The sequence below is a fragment of the Hoplias malabaricus genome, chromosome 1, assembly GCF_029633855.1.
Source record: "Hoplias malabaricus isolate fHopMal1 chromosome 1, fHopMal1.hap1, whole genome shotgun sequence".
NCBI lineage: Eukaryota > Metazoa > Chordata > Actinopteri > Characiformes > Erythrinidae > Hoplias > Hoplias malabaricus.
The window spans coordinates 4,925,507-4,939,270 of NC_089800.1; the positions used below are offsets into that span (position 1 = coordinate 4,925,507).

Genomic DNA, 13,764 nt, shown 5'->3' on the forward strand with positions numbered 1-13,764 from the left:
TTTTATTTTTTAAACAGTGTCTTAATAATGCAGAGTACATCATTTTAAGGCTACCCAGTAAACAAGGGACGTCCCTGGACGTTCAAAATAGGTCTAAAAGTAGTCTGTCCGTCGAGGACATATTTTAAACGTCAATGGACGTCCAAAATTGTGTAATAAGTTAGTTAAGTGGTGACCAATCGATAACGTCAGTGGACGTCCAAAACGCGTTTTATACAAGTAATTTATTTCTGAACCAATTAATAACGTCAATGGACGTCCAAAATACGTCTAATAGTCGTCTTTTCTATGTCTGTGTCTGGACGTCTTTTCAACGTTCATTTTCAACCTTAAGAGAACGTTGATTAGACGGCAGTCATTACGCTATTTTAACGTTGAATCAACGGCTAAATGTTTACTGGGTAATGTGTTACCAGCTGTGTTTTTATTATTTATTTATTTATTAACAAAGAGACTTTATTAAAATGTTTGTTTATTTGAGCTTGCACTGTTTCTGTAGTTTTTAAGAAGTCTAGAAAACTGATCAACAAATTTTGCCTTTGTACTTTGAGTTGCATCCAATCAACCAAAAATCTGCTGTATTTTTTTTAATTTGTTTATTTTATAAATAATATCATTATATGGCTCTCCCCTGCGTTCAGGCATTCAGAGCTAGTGAGCAAGGTCACTGAACCAAGCCACGCAGCTATTTAAAGTGTGATTTAGTCGTGCTCCTGGTCCTTTTTGCCATTTCCGTACTATCTTTAATGTTGTTTACAGCCGGTCAAAATGACGACGGTGAGTATTAGAGTAAATACCTTGCAGCAAAGGGAGTTTTGTTGCTGGTGAAAGAGCGCTTTTGTCGTTGGCTAGTGATTTACTTCACTGGCTTACAGGCGGTCTCATCATTGTTTACAGCAATTTACAACAGCTTCTGTGCCGCGTTCACTGAGGCCCGACTGCCGTGGGTGAGAGTTAAAGAGAGAGATGTGTAATGGCTGGCTATTGTAGAGACAATAACGCTGGGACTCTGCTTTGTAATGTCTTGTCTTTGTAGATCCCATCAAGACTGCGCAAGGCTCCCTGTCCCTCAAAGCGTACAGGTTAACACCCAAACTGATGGAGATCTGTAAAGAAAAAGACTTCTCTCCAGAGGGGTAGGTAGCACACACACACACACACACACAAGCACACACATATTTACACACTCCAAAGCAATTTTAAAAGGATTATTTAAAGGCATTTCTTTAAAGCACATAGATGTCCTTAAAACCAACATCCTAATAATAGGGCCACACTCCACCATGGGGGCCATCTAGAGGGGCAATAGCTTCTCAACCAGTCATTACGCCGCACTGAACTCACTGCTTCACACCTGTGTGATATTTCAACAGTAGGTTTTTCTTTAAAAAAACACCCATGTTAATGCTTCGTACTATTATTTTAAAGCTCCCAAATAAAGCTTTTGGATATGCACAAAATGTAAAATGCTGCTTTTCCATTGCATGGTACCTGCTCGACTAGGCTCTACTCTGCTTTTTTGCTTTTCCATGAGGAGTTTTGGAAGCTGGTACCTGGAACCAGGTACTTTAAGACCTACTCACTTGTGTGTCTCAATTCCAAGGGCTGAGTCAAGACTAAAGCTTTCCAATGCGTGCCGTTCCCATTAGTGATGGTGTTTTGCGATGTCACCAGCTACATTTTGGTGAGGAACTGTGGTTGTAGAAAACGAACCAGGGAACAAACAGCAAATAAAGCTGAGTATAGTCAAGTAGAGTAGGTACCATGCAGTGGAAAAGAGCCCTGAATCCTTGGTGTGGCTTGCATTATTTTAGTAAAAAATTGTGGTCTCCACATGCAGTTACTGAGGTTTTTTTTCACTTGTCACCCATCTGTATAGCTGCAAACATAACTGCATAATTAAACACACAATTACTGAATTAGATTTGAGTAGTATCATGAAACCACAGTAAAAATTTACAGCCCTTGTCCAGACTTGTCACCACTTTCTAGAGCCTCAGTCCAGTCCTGATCCATGCCGGTGCTTACCTTGTTAGCGAGCCTATAAAGGCCCGCGTCCGGCCCCCTGCCGCGCCAGGCATCAGTAAGTGACTTTTAAAAAATAATGACGTTGAAGGCGACTGAGGGATTAGTCATCAGCCGAGCAACAACAACACGCGCGCAAAGTTTACGGCTTTCCCTTGCCTCGCTGGCAGATGGTAATTGCTTTTAAATTGCGGGGAGATGCAAGCGTAATATGACAACGTAACAGCAAAGGAGTGACAGCTCAGAAATCAGCAGGAGGCGAGTTTGGTTGGGGAGGGATGAGGGAGGGGGAGGAATGTTGTCTGGAAAAACCTCGGCCGCATATAAACAACGGCCTTTCCTTCTGCAGAGCTTAAGGCGCAGACGGAACAGGCTGCAGGTACACAGGACTCTCCCATAAATATTAAAGCCACTCCACTGGACGTTTTTGACCTTGATCTTCCCAGGTCTGGGTACCCTGTGCTGAATATGATATTTGGTATCAGTGTGCCACACTCGCACAAGTAGGCCCGGCTTTTTGTACAAGCAGGTTTAGAAATTGAGTGGCTATTGATTGCGGAATGTAATGAGCAGTGGGCAAGTTCTATGAATGAAAATGCACTTGCAGGACAGGAGGGAGACAAACACACAGGACGACACACTCCTAGATGAGTATATGTATGTAAGCCGAGTTTGGGAGCAGCTTAAAATGTGCATACAGTGCATTTGTTAGAATAATCACCTACGCATGGGGAAAATGGTAAATTGTAAAATAATTCCAGACATTGCTCAAGCTCTCATTGGTTTTCTCATTTGGAAAATCGCTGATGTAAAATAACTCAAAAGATCTGTGTTCACCCAATCACAGAATAGTGGGTATAGCTTATGCCCCAACAGCCAAATAATGTTCGTTTAGCAAAGCACTTTGTGGAAATGACCTGTAACTCACTCACTCATGTTTAGCAGCCTCAGTCTCTCCTGTAGAGTGTGCCTTTACCGTTCTAAAATCATTCTTTGACATAGTTTTACCCTGGAATTGTAGGAGTCAAGAATCAAAATATTGTATTGTACCTGAAAATATATACCATAACACACCTTTGAATTTCAGGCTGAAAAAAGCTAACATCGGCTTTGAGCTAATGTTTGAGGAAGTGCCCATCACCATCAGAAACTCCAACCTGATGAACGTGTTGATGTGGGAGCTTGAGGAAAAGAGCACTGTGTCCGACAAGCACGAGCTGCTGAGTTTGTCCAGCAGGTCAGAATCTCTGTTCTACACTTATACATTTATTTTTTAAATTTATCCCCAGTTTTGGCTGAATTTTCTCCCTAAAGGCCATTTTATGCTTCTGCGTTTGGATATCGGAACAAATAAAAGGTGGAACAATGGAGGCAAAAACCCATGCTTCCTTCACAATATATGAAGCCAACCCACTGTTTCTTTTTGAGCTGCTGCTATTGAAGTGTTTAGCGTTTAGTTTAATGAGAATGCAAACACTCCACATCTGTCACATCAGTACTAGCCATTGGTGGCCGCCGTACCTACCCAGAGAGTGAGGCTTTGTCTCAAGCTGTTGTCTCAAGGACCCTTGGCCTCAGACGGCTGAGGCACCACCTGGGATCGAACTGGTGATTGGGCCGACACCTTGACCACTGCACCACATGGGGGCCCCCCTCACATTTACATTTAGCTGCAGGAGTGTGTGGGGGGATGCATCCAGTTCTTTCTAATATTAGATAATTATTTTCAGGGCTGACACAATTACTTGATTAAACTCATGTCCTCATTTGCCTTTGATTAGTTTGCATGATGATGATGACGATGATATGATGATGCATATTTTAAACTCAACTACTTGCCGAATCTCATACACTGAGAGGCAGAGCCTGAAAAATTGACCCATCCTTATACCTCTAGACCTACCTTATGGCCCTTTTACCTCTGTATCATGCTTTCTAGTAAACCTCCAATAAAGAGCTGCGGTTTTAAACTGACTGTTCCACCTTCCACAGGAATAAGACAGTCATTCTGGTGTTTGTCAGGAGGAAGACTTGGCAGCTGTGCTGTCATGGTGGGATTTAATGGGAAACTCCGGTTTGAGTCAAGTTTGAGCCTGACATTCCTTACTTCCACCTTGACATCCAAGTTAGACTCTCCTCTTTGTGTTAGCACTGCGTTGCCCTTGGATTGAAGTCAGCAGGAAATAATTCAGTTTAAACTTCAAGAAAGACGCAAATTGACAGAACCACATAAACAAGCAACGAGTGGCTCAAGAAGCTCGGGTACACTCACACACACACTCACCGTTTGAAAGGTAACCGCACTTTCCAGAACAGCCCCAGTTAGGGACACTCTAATAGGCGAAAATAAATGTGGCCCAAAAATAGAGCCTTGAGGAACACCGCAAACAGAGTGATACGTCTTTGAAACACAAAGACTTATCAGTGTTGATTCCGAGTAATGTATGTCCACAAACAATTTGGGGCAGCGCCAGGGAGACCAACTCAACCTAGTTTTCAAAACGGATGTTCTCGTGTCTAGTGAAACGCAGCCTATGAATCCAGAATAATAAGGGACATTGTCTGACTTGAGTGGCATTGAGTAGCAAATGATTATATGTATCTATAAATGGAAATTAACTTTTCAAATTGTAGTTAAGCAGATAGATATAATGAGTTTTACTCACTCTGGCTTGTTGCACATTTCTAGAATAGGCAGTTCTGTAGGCTAATTGTGGCATAAGTAGAGGTATTCTTTGAGACGCATTACTTGGTCCAAATCGGGACGCTACAAAAAAAAAAAACCTTCCTTTCTAGTCAGTCAGTCTTTCATTTGTAATTCAAAGCGTTCTAGGACCCGGTGTGTCTAATAAGCCCACTCATAGAATTTCGCAGCCTCCCCATTGTCAGGTAGATAATGATAATGTATTCAGTATGTAATTTCACTCTTGCTGTGTACAGCGATGCCCTTTTCCTTTCTAGGCAAATACCAAGAGGTCCGGGGAGCATACGTGCCGATCCAAAATCACCAAGCTTGAAAGTGTGTAATGGGCGAATGTTATTGTGTTTAGCTGGAGAATGTGCGCCACAGGCTCCTGTAGCTCAAACTGGCCAAATCTGAGGAATTTTAGAAAAAACCATAATAAACCGGGAGTGTAGGCTTTAGAAAAAAAAAACATTTTAATCGGGTTATACTTGGTATAAAAGCTATTTATTAAGCGTTATTTATGATGTTAATAATACATTAAAAGTCATTAAAAGTATGTTTGCCAAATATTGAACCCACATCCATCTACTGTTAAACCTTAGGTCTTGCCAGATATTGACCTTTCCTCCATCAGTCGACATTAACCCTGTCAGCACCAGAATTAACCACCAACATAACGTTTTTCAGACACTGATGATAATGTGCAGTGTAGCTCAACATGTGAAATGACTGAATTCACATTCTCCGGTCTGAGCTTATTCTCTGCCTCGACATTTTCAGGAAGTCCTCTGACATTTTCAGTATTTCATTCTGTCGGTTACGTTATGTGACATTTGTGAGGAGGATGGATTGATGGATATGGAACCAAGCCAAGGGCTGCTTGGAGGTCTTTAGCCGTTCTTTAGTCGCCATCCGACATCACCCCGAGCCATGAGTCGAGTTCTCTTTGAAGCGTTCAACCAGCAAATCAGCCAAAAGTTCTTATCAGCCAGATCTTAATTTTGTCTGCTGGGGTCTTTTTAATTGAAGAGGATATTGCTGTGGGGCAATTATGCATGGATGTTCACTCAAGCATTTATTAAGCTCTTTTAGTTTTTGACTAAACTGGGTGTCAATCTGCAACCATAGCAACCATCTGGAGAAGAGCATGCAGCTGCTGATGGACCGAGTGGACGATCTGAGCCAGGACATCGTCAAGTACAACACCTACTGCCGCAACAACAGCAAGCAACAGCAGCAGAAACACCAGGTACCCACCCCCACACACACACTTCCCTCTCCTCTTCCTTTCCCGGCATGTTGGAACTGAACACATTTACTGGTGCGTTTTCAGGTTTCAGGGATTTATACTCTTCAGTGGGGAACCGGGGGGCAATTCCAAACGTAGCAAACTGAAACGCCCCCAGAGAATCCTAGCTATAGATGAATGTAGTCATCCACGAAAATCTATCCGTACGCCATCTTCCTGTCGATGCGCCATGTCACTCTGTCCGAACCACTTTGTCACAGTGGCTCCTCTCAAAACTGCTGTGTCATTTCTACTTGTGCTTCAGCACAGAGAGCTTGGAATATTGGAAGACAATTATTTGTATCTTTGTATCTGTTTATCTGACAGTCTCTATGCAGCCTCTCCACATCCCTCTGCCAGCTGCTGTAGTCTCTGCTTTGATTTCACATTGGTTTTTTAGAAGCCTCTTTAGGCAAAGATGCTAAATAGTTATTTACTTTCTGTCTCTGTTTGTTTCTCTACGTCTGTCTGCGTGTGTGTGTTTGTGTGTTTCTCATTGCATCATGCCTCTCTCCCAAAAACAGTTTATCCTCAGCAGACAAAATGCTGTCGTTTTCAGTTTCCAGTTGTTGAAAGCTTTGGTGCTGGCCGATACTAATCCGATGCGTCTCCCTTAAAAACGACTAAACTTTAAGAGATTAAATTAAAGCACTGAACATCAACATCTAAAAAAAATGTTTTCATGAACATTCTACTAGACCTACGAAGAAAATCCTCGAAAGGAAGCATCTAACATCATCACATCCCATGTGAGTGGGTACTATTTCAGAACTGATTCGTTACAGTGTTGCATCAGAATTAGATTCACGTTTTCACCTTTGATATCAGTCCCAGCGTTTTCTTAAGAGTTTGGCCCAAATCTCACGCTCACGCTGGTACTATCTAAGTCCTGTGGGCTCAGTAGCTAATATGTAAACAGGGAGGTTAGCACATTTAGCCGAATGGCAGAGTCAGTCTTGTTTCAGTGACACTAATAGGTTCAATGGTAAGGTGTGTGATGTTTCCTAAGGGTGTTTGTGTGTGACGTGCTGTGTTCCTTCCTTCACACAACGATTCCAGGTAGGCTCCGGACCCACTACGATCAGGATGAAGCTCTTACCGAGGATGAAACATGTATGAAATGGATGAATAACATCCTAATAATGTTCGTCAAATGCCAGTTAGGGCATAAAGACCTATAGACGGCGTATAGACGCCATTATGATGTTTGTTCAACAATATCTTGATCATGGTGCCTCTAAACCAGGTACTGAAAAAGTTTTGCAGCACTGTGACATTGTTATTCTTGTAGTTCATTGCTAGCATTAGAGGTTTTAATACATCGGTGAATTATTCATCCCTTAATCAGTCTACGTCCTTCATGTCTACGGCAGATAAGGCAGGCCAATGAACAGTTAGCAGGGGTTTCGCAAGGGCGTCCTAAATCGTGGCTGTATTTCTCCTCCTTCAAAATCAAAATTTCCTCCTTTTGTTCACGGTGACAATGAGGCTAACAAAAAAAAAGAGAAGAAGAAGAAGAAGCCCTGACATTTACACAAGCCTTGGCCTTCTGGCAGTTTGGAGATATCAGTTTTAGACGTACCTGGGGAGGGTGGCAAAAAAGATGTTGCTCACAGCCATAAAGAGGAAGCATTGGCGAATAATTTAAGTCTAAAAAAGCATCGCTGCCAAGTCATCTGTTTGTCCAGGTGTGAATTTAGCCTTTCGAGGACAATGCCATCCGGAACGCGGAGTTTCAAATGCCTCATGGGTTTCAGAGGATCAAGGTTAACAGGAGATTTTCTTTTCTTTTTTCTTCCCAAGTCTCTATTTTTGCAGCAGCGGCAGCATCTGAACCATGCTATAGTTACATAAGTTAGCATAGCAACTGAAATGTCAAGAGGATGTTGTTTTTGTATTCCATTCAGCAGAAAGAGCGTGTTGCAGTGGCGCTGGAATCCTGGGACGTCACTCAAGAGAAAGCAAAGCCTTCAGCTTTCTCAGTCTCAGCCTTCTCTATTTGTGGTCCTCAAACTGCCGGACACAAGGCGGTGCTAAAGAGTCTCAGATTTCATCAGTTCACACGTTTGCTTGGACGTTTTAGATATTGGCAGTTTCTTAAAACTGCTTTGACCACTTGAACACATTCAAGTTTGCCAACCCGTCACAGTACGTTGTTGTTCAAAGTAGAACGATTATGGTAAGACAGTTCTCATTAAGTGAAATGAATGACCTCAGGTTAGATCCAGGTTGGCACTTAACATCCACACAGAGGGCCTTAGAGCAGCAGTTCACCAGCTTTTAAATCCAAGGCCCCCTTTGTAGATAATAAGTGCCACTGTGCCTTGACACTGCTCTGCCCACCCCCTGCCCATCGGTCATTAATCTCACTTAATGAATGAGGACCATGGTTTGCTATGACCTTGTCAATTTTGCTAAACTTGTCTGCAGCTATCGCTAAACTGGGATAGTGTCCTTCTAAGACATTACACATTAAGCAGGTGCCTAATGACCTATTATATATACAAAGTAACATTTTAATAACATCTTAAATTTCTAGTTGTTGCCAGTTCCCTGTAAATCTGGGAGGGTGAAGACTAGCCCATGCTTTTTCGGAGATATTTAAAGACCATAGTGTCTTTTTGAACAGTGCCTTCATTGAAGCCCAACAGAGGACAACAGTCTAGTGCTGTTGACACATTGGCTAGGGTGAAAGAGGCTAGTCCTATCCACCCAGAGAGAGAGAGGGAGGACAGTTTTGTTTTATTGGACTCTTGATTATGGATGACTGTGGCATCACGAGAAAAAACAGGCACGTTTTAAAAAGACAAACCTAAAATAGCCAACGTATAGGCTTTGGAATTCTATTCCGTGGCCCCCCTTGAGACCCCCCCTCCAGTTTGAGAACTGTCGTTGTGTATCAGTCAGCTCTGGCTAAGCCAGAAGGCCATGCTAACTGCACTTTATTAAAGGAGCGACAGAATACAATGGGGAATTCACAGTGGTTTAATGATAAAGCAGTCACTTAGGCGTGCCACAATCGTGCTATTTGCGCCGTCCAACATGCAGCAGAGCACCAACACGACTTTTGTACAGGAAATTACCCGTCCGTCCGAGCCGTTTTGTCTGTGTTTATTAGGCTATTAGTCGTACTGTTTTGGCTGGTGGGCAAGAAAAAAAAAAAAGAAAAAAGGCCTTTGAAAGAGATTTAAGGGTTGGCTTCAAACGGAGCAGCAAACGAGGCCTGGCCCCGACAATGTGGCCGTATTCAGGTCGCCACAAAGGCCCTTATATCAAGCACAACGAAAATCCTCAGTAATTACCTCCGACATCAATCACACCCCCTCCTCCCTCTCCCCTCCCCCAGTGTACCATACACGCCACATCAATCACCATTTAGGATCAAACTGCCCTGATGCTGCGTTGGCACTATGCGATCTTAAATCATATCCTCCAATTTCAACAGAAAATGACCAGCATCCTCAGCGGTCATATTGCAAGTCACGTTAACAGGACCTCGGGAATTAAATCTCCCTCTCCTTTCTGCCACTTGTTTATTACTCTAGCCCTTAGAAACTGCTGTTATCGCCCACAGTTAGGACAGTGTGTTGTTTCTTGATGTTATTGCTTCTATAGAAGCACTGTCGGTGTGTACAAATAAACTTTACATCACTGTGAAGACAAATGCATAACAAGGGTTAAACAAATTTGTCAGTGTTCAGGAATGGGCATTGCTATCAAAAGTTATAATCAGATTCCTTGGTATTAATCAATTAATAATAGCCCCCACCCAACCTCCACTCCAGCAGACTCTAGCTCTTTGTTAAGAACAATTGTCAGTGTGCTCTGAGTTGAGTCAAGAACTAAGCCAACTGAGAAAGAATACTGCCTCAGAAAACACTAACTAGACAAACCGACTTACTGTGCCGTGCGTAATAGACTGTAGCCTCTTTCAGGGCATGTGTTGTAGAGTTCACACAAGTGTTTTGTTTTAGATCAGGCATGGGACTTTATGAGAACAAGTAATAGTGTATTTTTCTTTCTGTCTTTTTTTGTTTTCAGAGATATTAGCAGAGCAAATTTCAGTCCTAGAAGTTTGTTGCATTTTTTTGTTTCCTGCGGTCCAAGTCATTTCATCTACAAATTGAAACAGCAATAAACAGCAAACAGCACCTTACTCCACCTTAGTTCAGATAAACAGTATCAATGTTCTATTGCAGGTTTTATTTTTGTGTGTGTCTATTTTCTTTTTTGAGTTACGGCTACTTAACAGCTCCGTATCGTTATTTAGAGCCATTTGCATATTAAGATAAAATTCCACAACATAGAATTTATAGAACACAATTACATTTTTATTTTAAAAATATAATATTGATATTGAACATTTGAGAAAAGCTGTTTTAGGAAAACTTTTGTTGTAGGCTATTTTCCCTTCATAAAATTTTACCATTTATGACACAAAGTTTTAAGACCATGACATAATGTTCATTATTCATTCATTATCTGTAACCGCTTATCCAGTTCAGGGTCGCGGTGGGTCCAGAGACTACCTGGAATCCCACGCAGACACTGAGAGAACACACCACACTCCTCACAGACAGTCACTCGGAGGAAACCCACGCAGACACAGAGAGAACACACCACACTCGTCACAGACAGTCACCCGGAGGAAACCCACGCAGACACAGAGAGAACACACCACACTCCTCACAGACAGTCACCCGATGACATAATGTGAATCAGAAATATAACAAAATGACTTTCGTTATTGAAGATTTTTAAGGTTTTATTGAAAAATAAAGTTATCCAACAATCATTCAATTAAATTGGTGAGCTGTAGCTCACAATTAATCAGTGATGGGTGTCAGATATAAAGCATACAGTAAGTAAAATCCAGAATAAGTGATATTTATAAATCACTTCATACTTTAAACATGACAGAGCCTTGTTAGTTTTATGTGAGATTTTAAAAGTATTAGCTAAAAGGGCCATTGAATGCAATGCATTGCCCTTCAAATATACATAGAGAATATGCACAAAGCTTTTAATATTTCTGTCTACGTTTTGAAGAGCACTATGAGGCAATAAGCCCAGCTGTGCCAGCTGCCGCTTCTTTATAAGCAGTGAGTGAATTTTTAAAGGCCGCAGTTAAGGGGCATTTGATGGGAAGTGTAGTTATACTTACATTTTACCTTTAAAACCCAGTTCTTTGGCAGGTGTCTGGTTCTCGCTGTCTGTGTGAGCTCAGTTCCCCTGCTCTGTGTGACTGTTTATGTTGTGTCTGGTTCTCTGATTGTGTCTGATCTTTGCCCTGCTGCTCTATCTGACTTCGTTATGTTGTGTCTGGTTCTCTGAGTGTGTCTGATCTTTGCTCTGCTGCTCTATCAGATTGCATTATGTTGTGTGTGTGGTTCTCGTTTTTGTGTCTGATCTCAGTTACTGGAGCAGGCAGAGCAGCTGAGCAGGATTCCCCACAAATCCTCACTGCCTGTTACTGCTGTCTTTCACTATTTAATTGATTTCTCTCTCTCTCTGTGTCTCTGCCCTTCTTTCTTCATCTCTCATTCTCTTCTTCTGTCCTGCTCTGATTCACTCTTTTCCATCTCAATCCATTTCTGTCTATATCCTTCTATCAACCTCTCTCCTCTCTCTCTCTCTCTCTTACGTTCAATTTTCAATCACTTTCTGTATGTTACCTCCCCCTCTCTCTTTTCTACTATTCCTCTTTTCACCATGGTCCTTTCTCTCTTTTCGATTGTTTTCTTCCATTCACTCACCCCCTCGCCCCTCTCTCTCTCTCTCTCTCTCTCTCTCTCTCTCTCTCCAGTATGTTCAGAGGAGGCAGCAGGAGAACGCTCAGCGTCAGAGTCGGGGTGAGCCGCCGCTGCCAGAGGAAGACATAAGCAAGATGTTCAAACCTCCACCTCCTCCGTCTCGCATGGACACGCTCCTCATCTCAGGTGCCTTTCAGCTCCGATTAAAACCCGTTAATCACTCACAATCTGACATCAACGTCCACAGCCAGCAGGAGGTCCATCCTCCAGCGAGGAGATGTAGGAGTCATAGTGGATTGAAGGCAATTAATCTTCTGTCAGTAATTAAGCAGGAATTCTGGAATCCAGATTTCCCGGATATATTGCTGTAGTTCAGAATTACTTTTAAATATCAATAAATATAAATTATGTTTCAGCAGATTAGTCCAGGGGCAGATATATTTGTGCTGGTTGCTCTTGTGTTTGTCTTTCAAAGAGCGGAGGCTACCCACACCAGCAGGAGCTTGTGAATGCAGGTGTTTCCTAAAGAGAGTTTAGAGAGCACCATTTGGAATATGGTGCTTTTCCATATCCATATAGGAAAGTGTACTGGGCCGTCCATGTAGGTCAGTGTAGCTGAAGTCTTCAACAACTGTTCTATCATATTTAGAGTGTGATTTAATGGTTTATTCATGAAATGTGCTGCACAACATTATAGTCAGGTGTTATAGCTGCTGCTTTGAATTTAATCAAACCTTCTGTAAATAGTTGGTCTGTTCGTGATTGCTCATTTCGGCACCCACTTTTCCACCAGGGCACGATTGCTCTTTTCAATCAGTCCTAACTTCGGCCTCCTCCAGCTTTTGAAATTTGCATACACTGATAAGGGCCTTTGGGTAAATAGTTTTGTTTGACCTGCGATGTCTGACATTTCTGATTTACCAGGTTGAAAAATCTTTAAAAAAAAAAAATGCTTAAACCTCGACTCAACATCTGTGGACTAATGCAGATTTACGTAGCTGGAAGATAAGACGCTAAGCCAGAACATGTGTAACACTTAGACGGGATTGCGAGAAGCGGCCACACGAGCAAAGCTCTTTAAAGGCGGTAAACACTTAGTAATCCTCTCGGGTAAAGAAGAAACAAAATAAGGAACGCTTTAGAGTCAGCAGTCAGGCTGTGTGATTTTCCTTGTTGTTAAATATTTGACCTTACAAGCTTTATTACACCACACAAAGTACTGGAACCTTTGGGATCAGGGATTTAAATTGACCATTGCTATGGCATGCCCAAGGGGCCCAGTTTTTATTACTGGTGCCTGTTAAAGTCTTTGCACTCTTGCAACCAACGACAGCAAAATCTTTACTCTCCGGTTGAGGCAAAGTCTCCAAGGCCCTTAATGTGAACTTGAACATTGATGTGTTGAATGGCATTTGTTAGAATTTCTCCATAAACCTCACTGTGGTTAACTGTTAAACGAGAAGCTAGTATAATTGTTACTAGCAATCGTACTTATTAACCTATCCCACCCGACAAAGAAAAAAATCAAGCTTTGCTTGATTCCACACAAGCTTGTACACATTAACATTTGCATTTGTTGTTTTGTGTCAGCCAATATGTTAAGCTAACTAGCAAGCAAAGTATCTAATTAGCCAAACGATACACTTTAGAGTGATAGAGATGATGACCAAAATGAGATGCAAGCAGCTAACTGCTTATTACAACTGTTCCAGCAGCTTCAAGCTGGTGGAAAAAAGAACCAGCTACAAAATGGCCCCAGAATTGGTCAGTTCTTCTTTTGAATGTGCGACATGTAAAAGAAGTGTATAAATTAAACCTAACTCTAACTGTTTGAGCTTGGACCGAACAACTGTACCATCTGCTGCACTGTTTCCAGCAGAGGCCACTTCTTTGAGTGTTTGGCTCCCTTAATTGCCGCTCGCAGCTATATATATTTTGCCTTATGGGATTTAATCCTTGGATTCCAATTCAGATGGCAAATCCTGGCATAGCCACTTGTACTTTGCTTTTCC

General features: G+C 42.0%; 1 protein-coding gene across 1 annotated transcript in view; it reads left to right on the forward strand.

Moving 5' to 3' along the window:
• Positions 1–13,764, forward strand: part of eif3ha (eukaryotic translation initiation factor 3, subunit H, a) — a 45,846-nt gene that overhangs the window by 31,633 nt on the left and 449 nt on the right. Inside the window, exons 4-7 of the mRNA XM_066678029.1 lie at positions 1,037–1,136; positions 3,113–3,262; positions 5,840–5,960; positions 11,806–11,938. Of these exons, the coding sequence (XP_066534126.1) occupies positions 1,037–1,136; positions 3,113–3,262; positions 5,840–5,960; positions 11,806–11,938 (504 nt within the window). The remainder of the gene's footprint in view (positions 1–1,036; positions 1,137–3,112; positions 3,263–5,839; positions 5,961–11,805; positions 11,939–13,764) is intronic.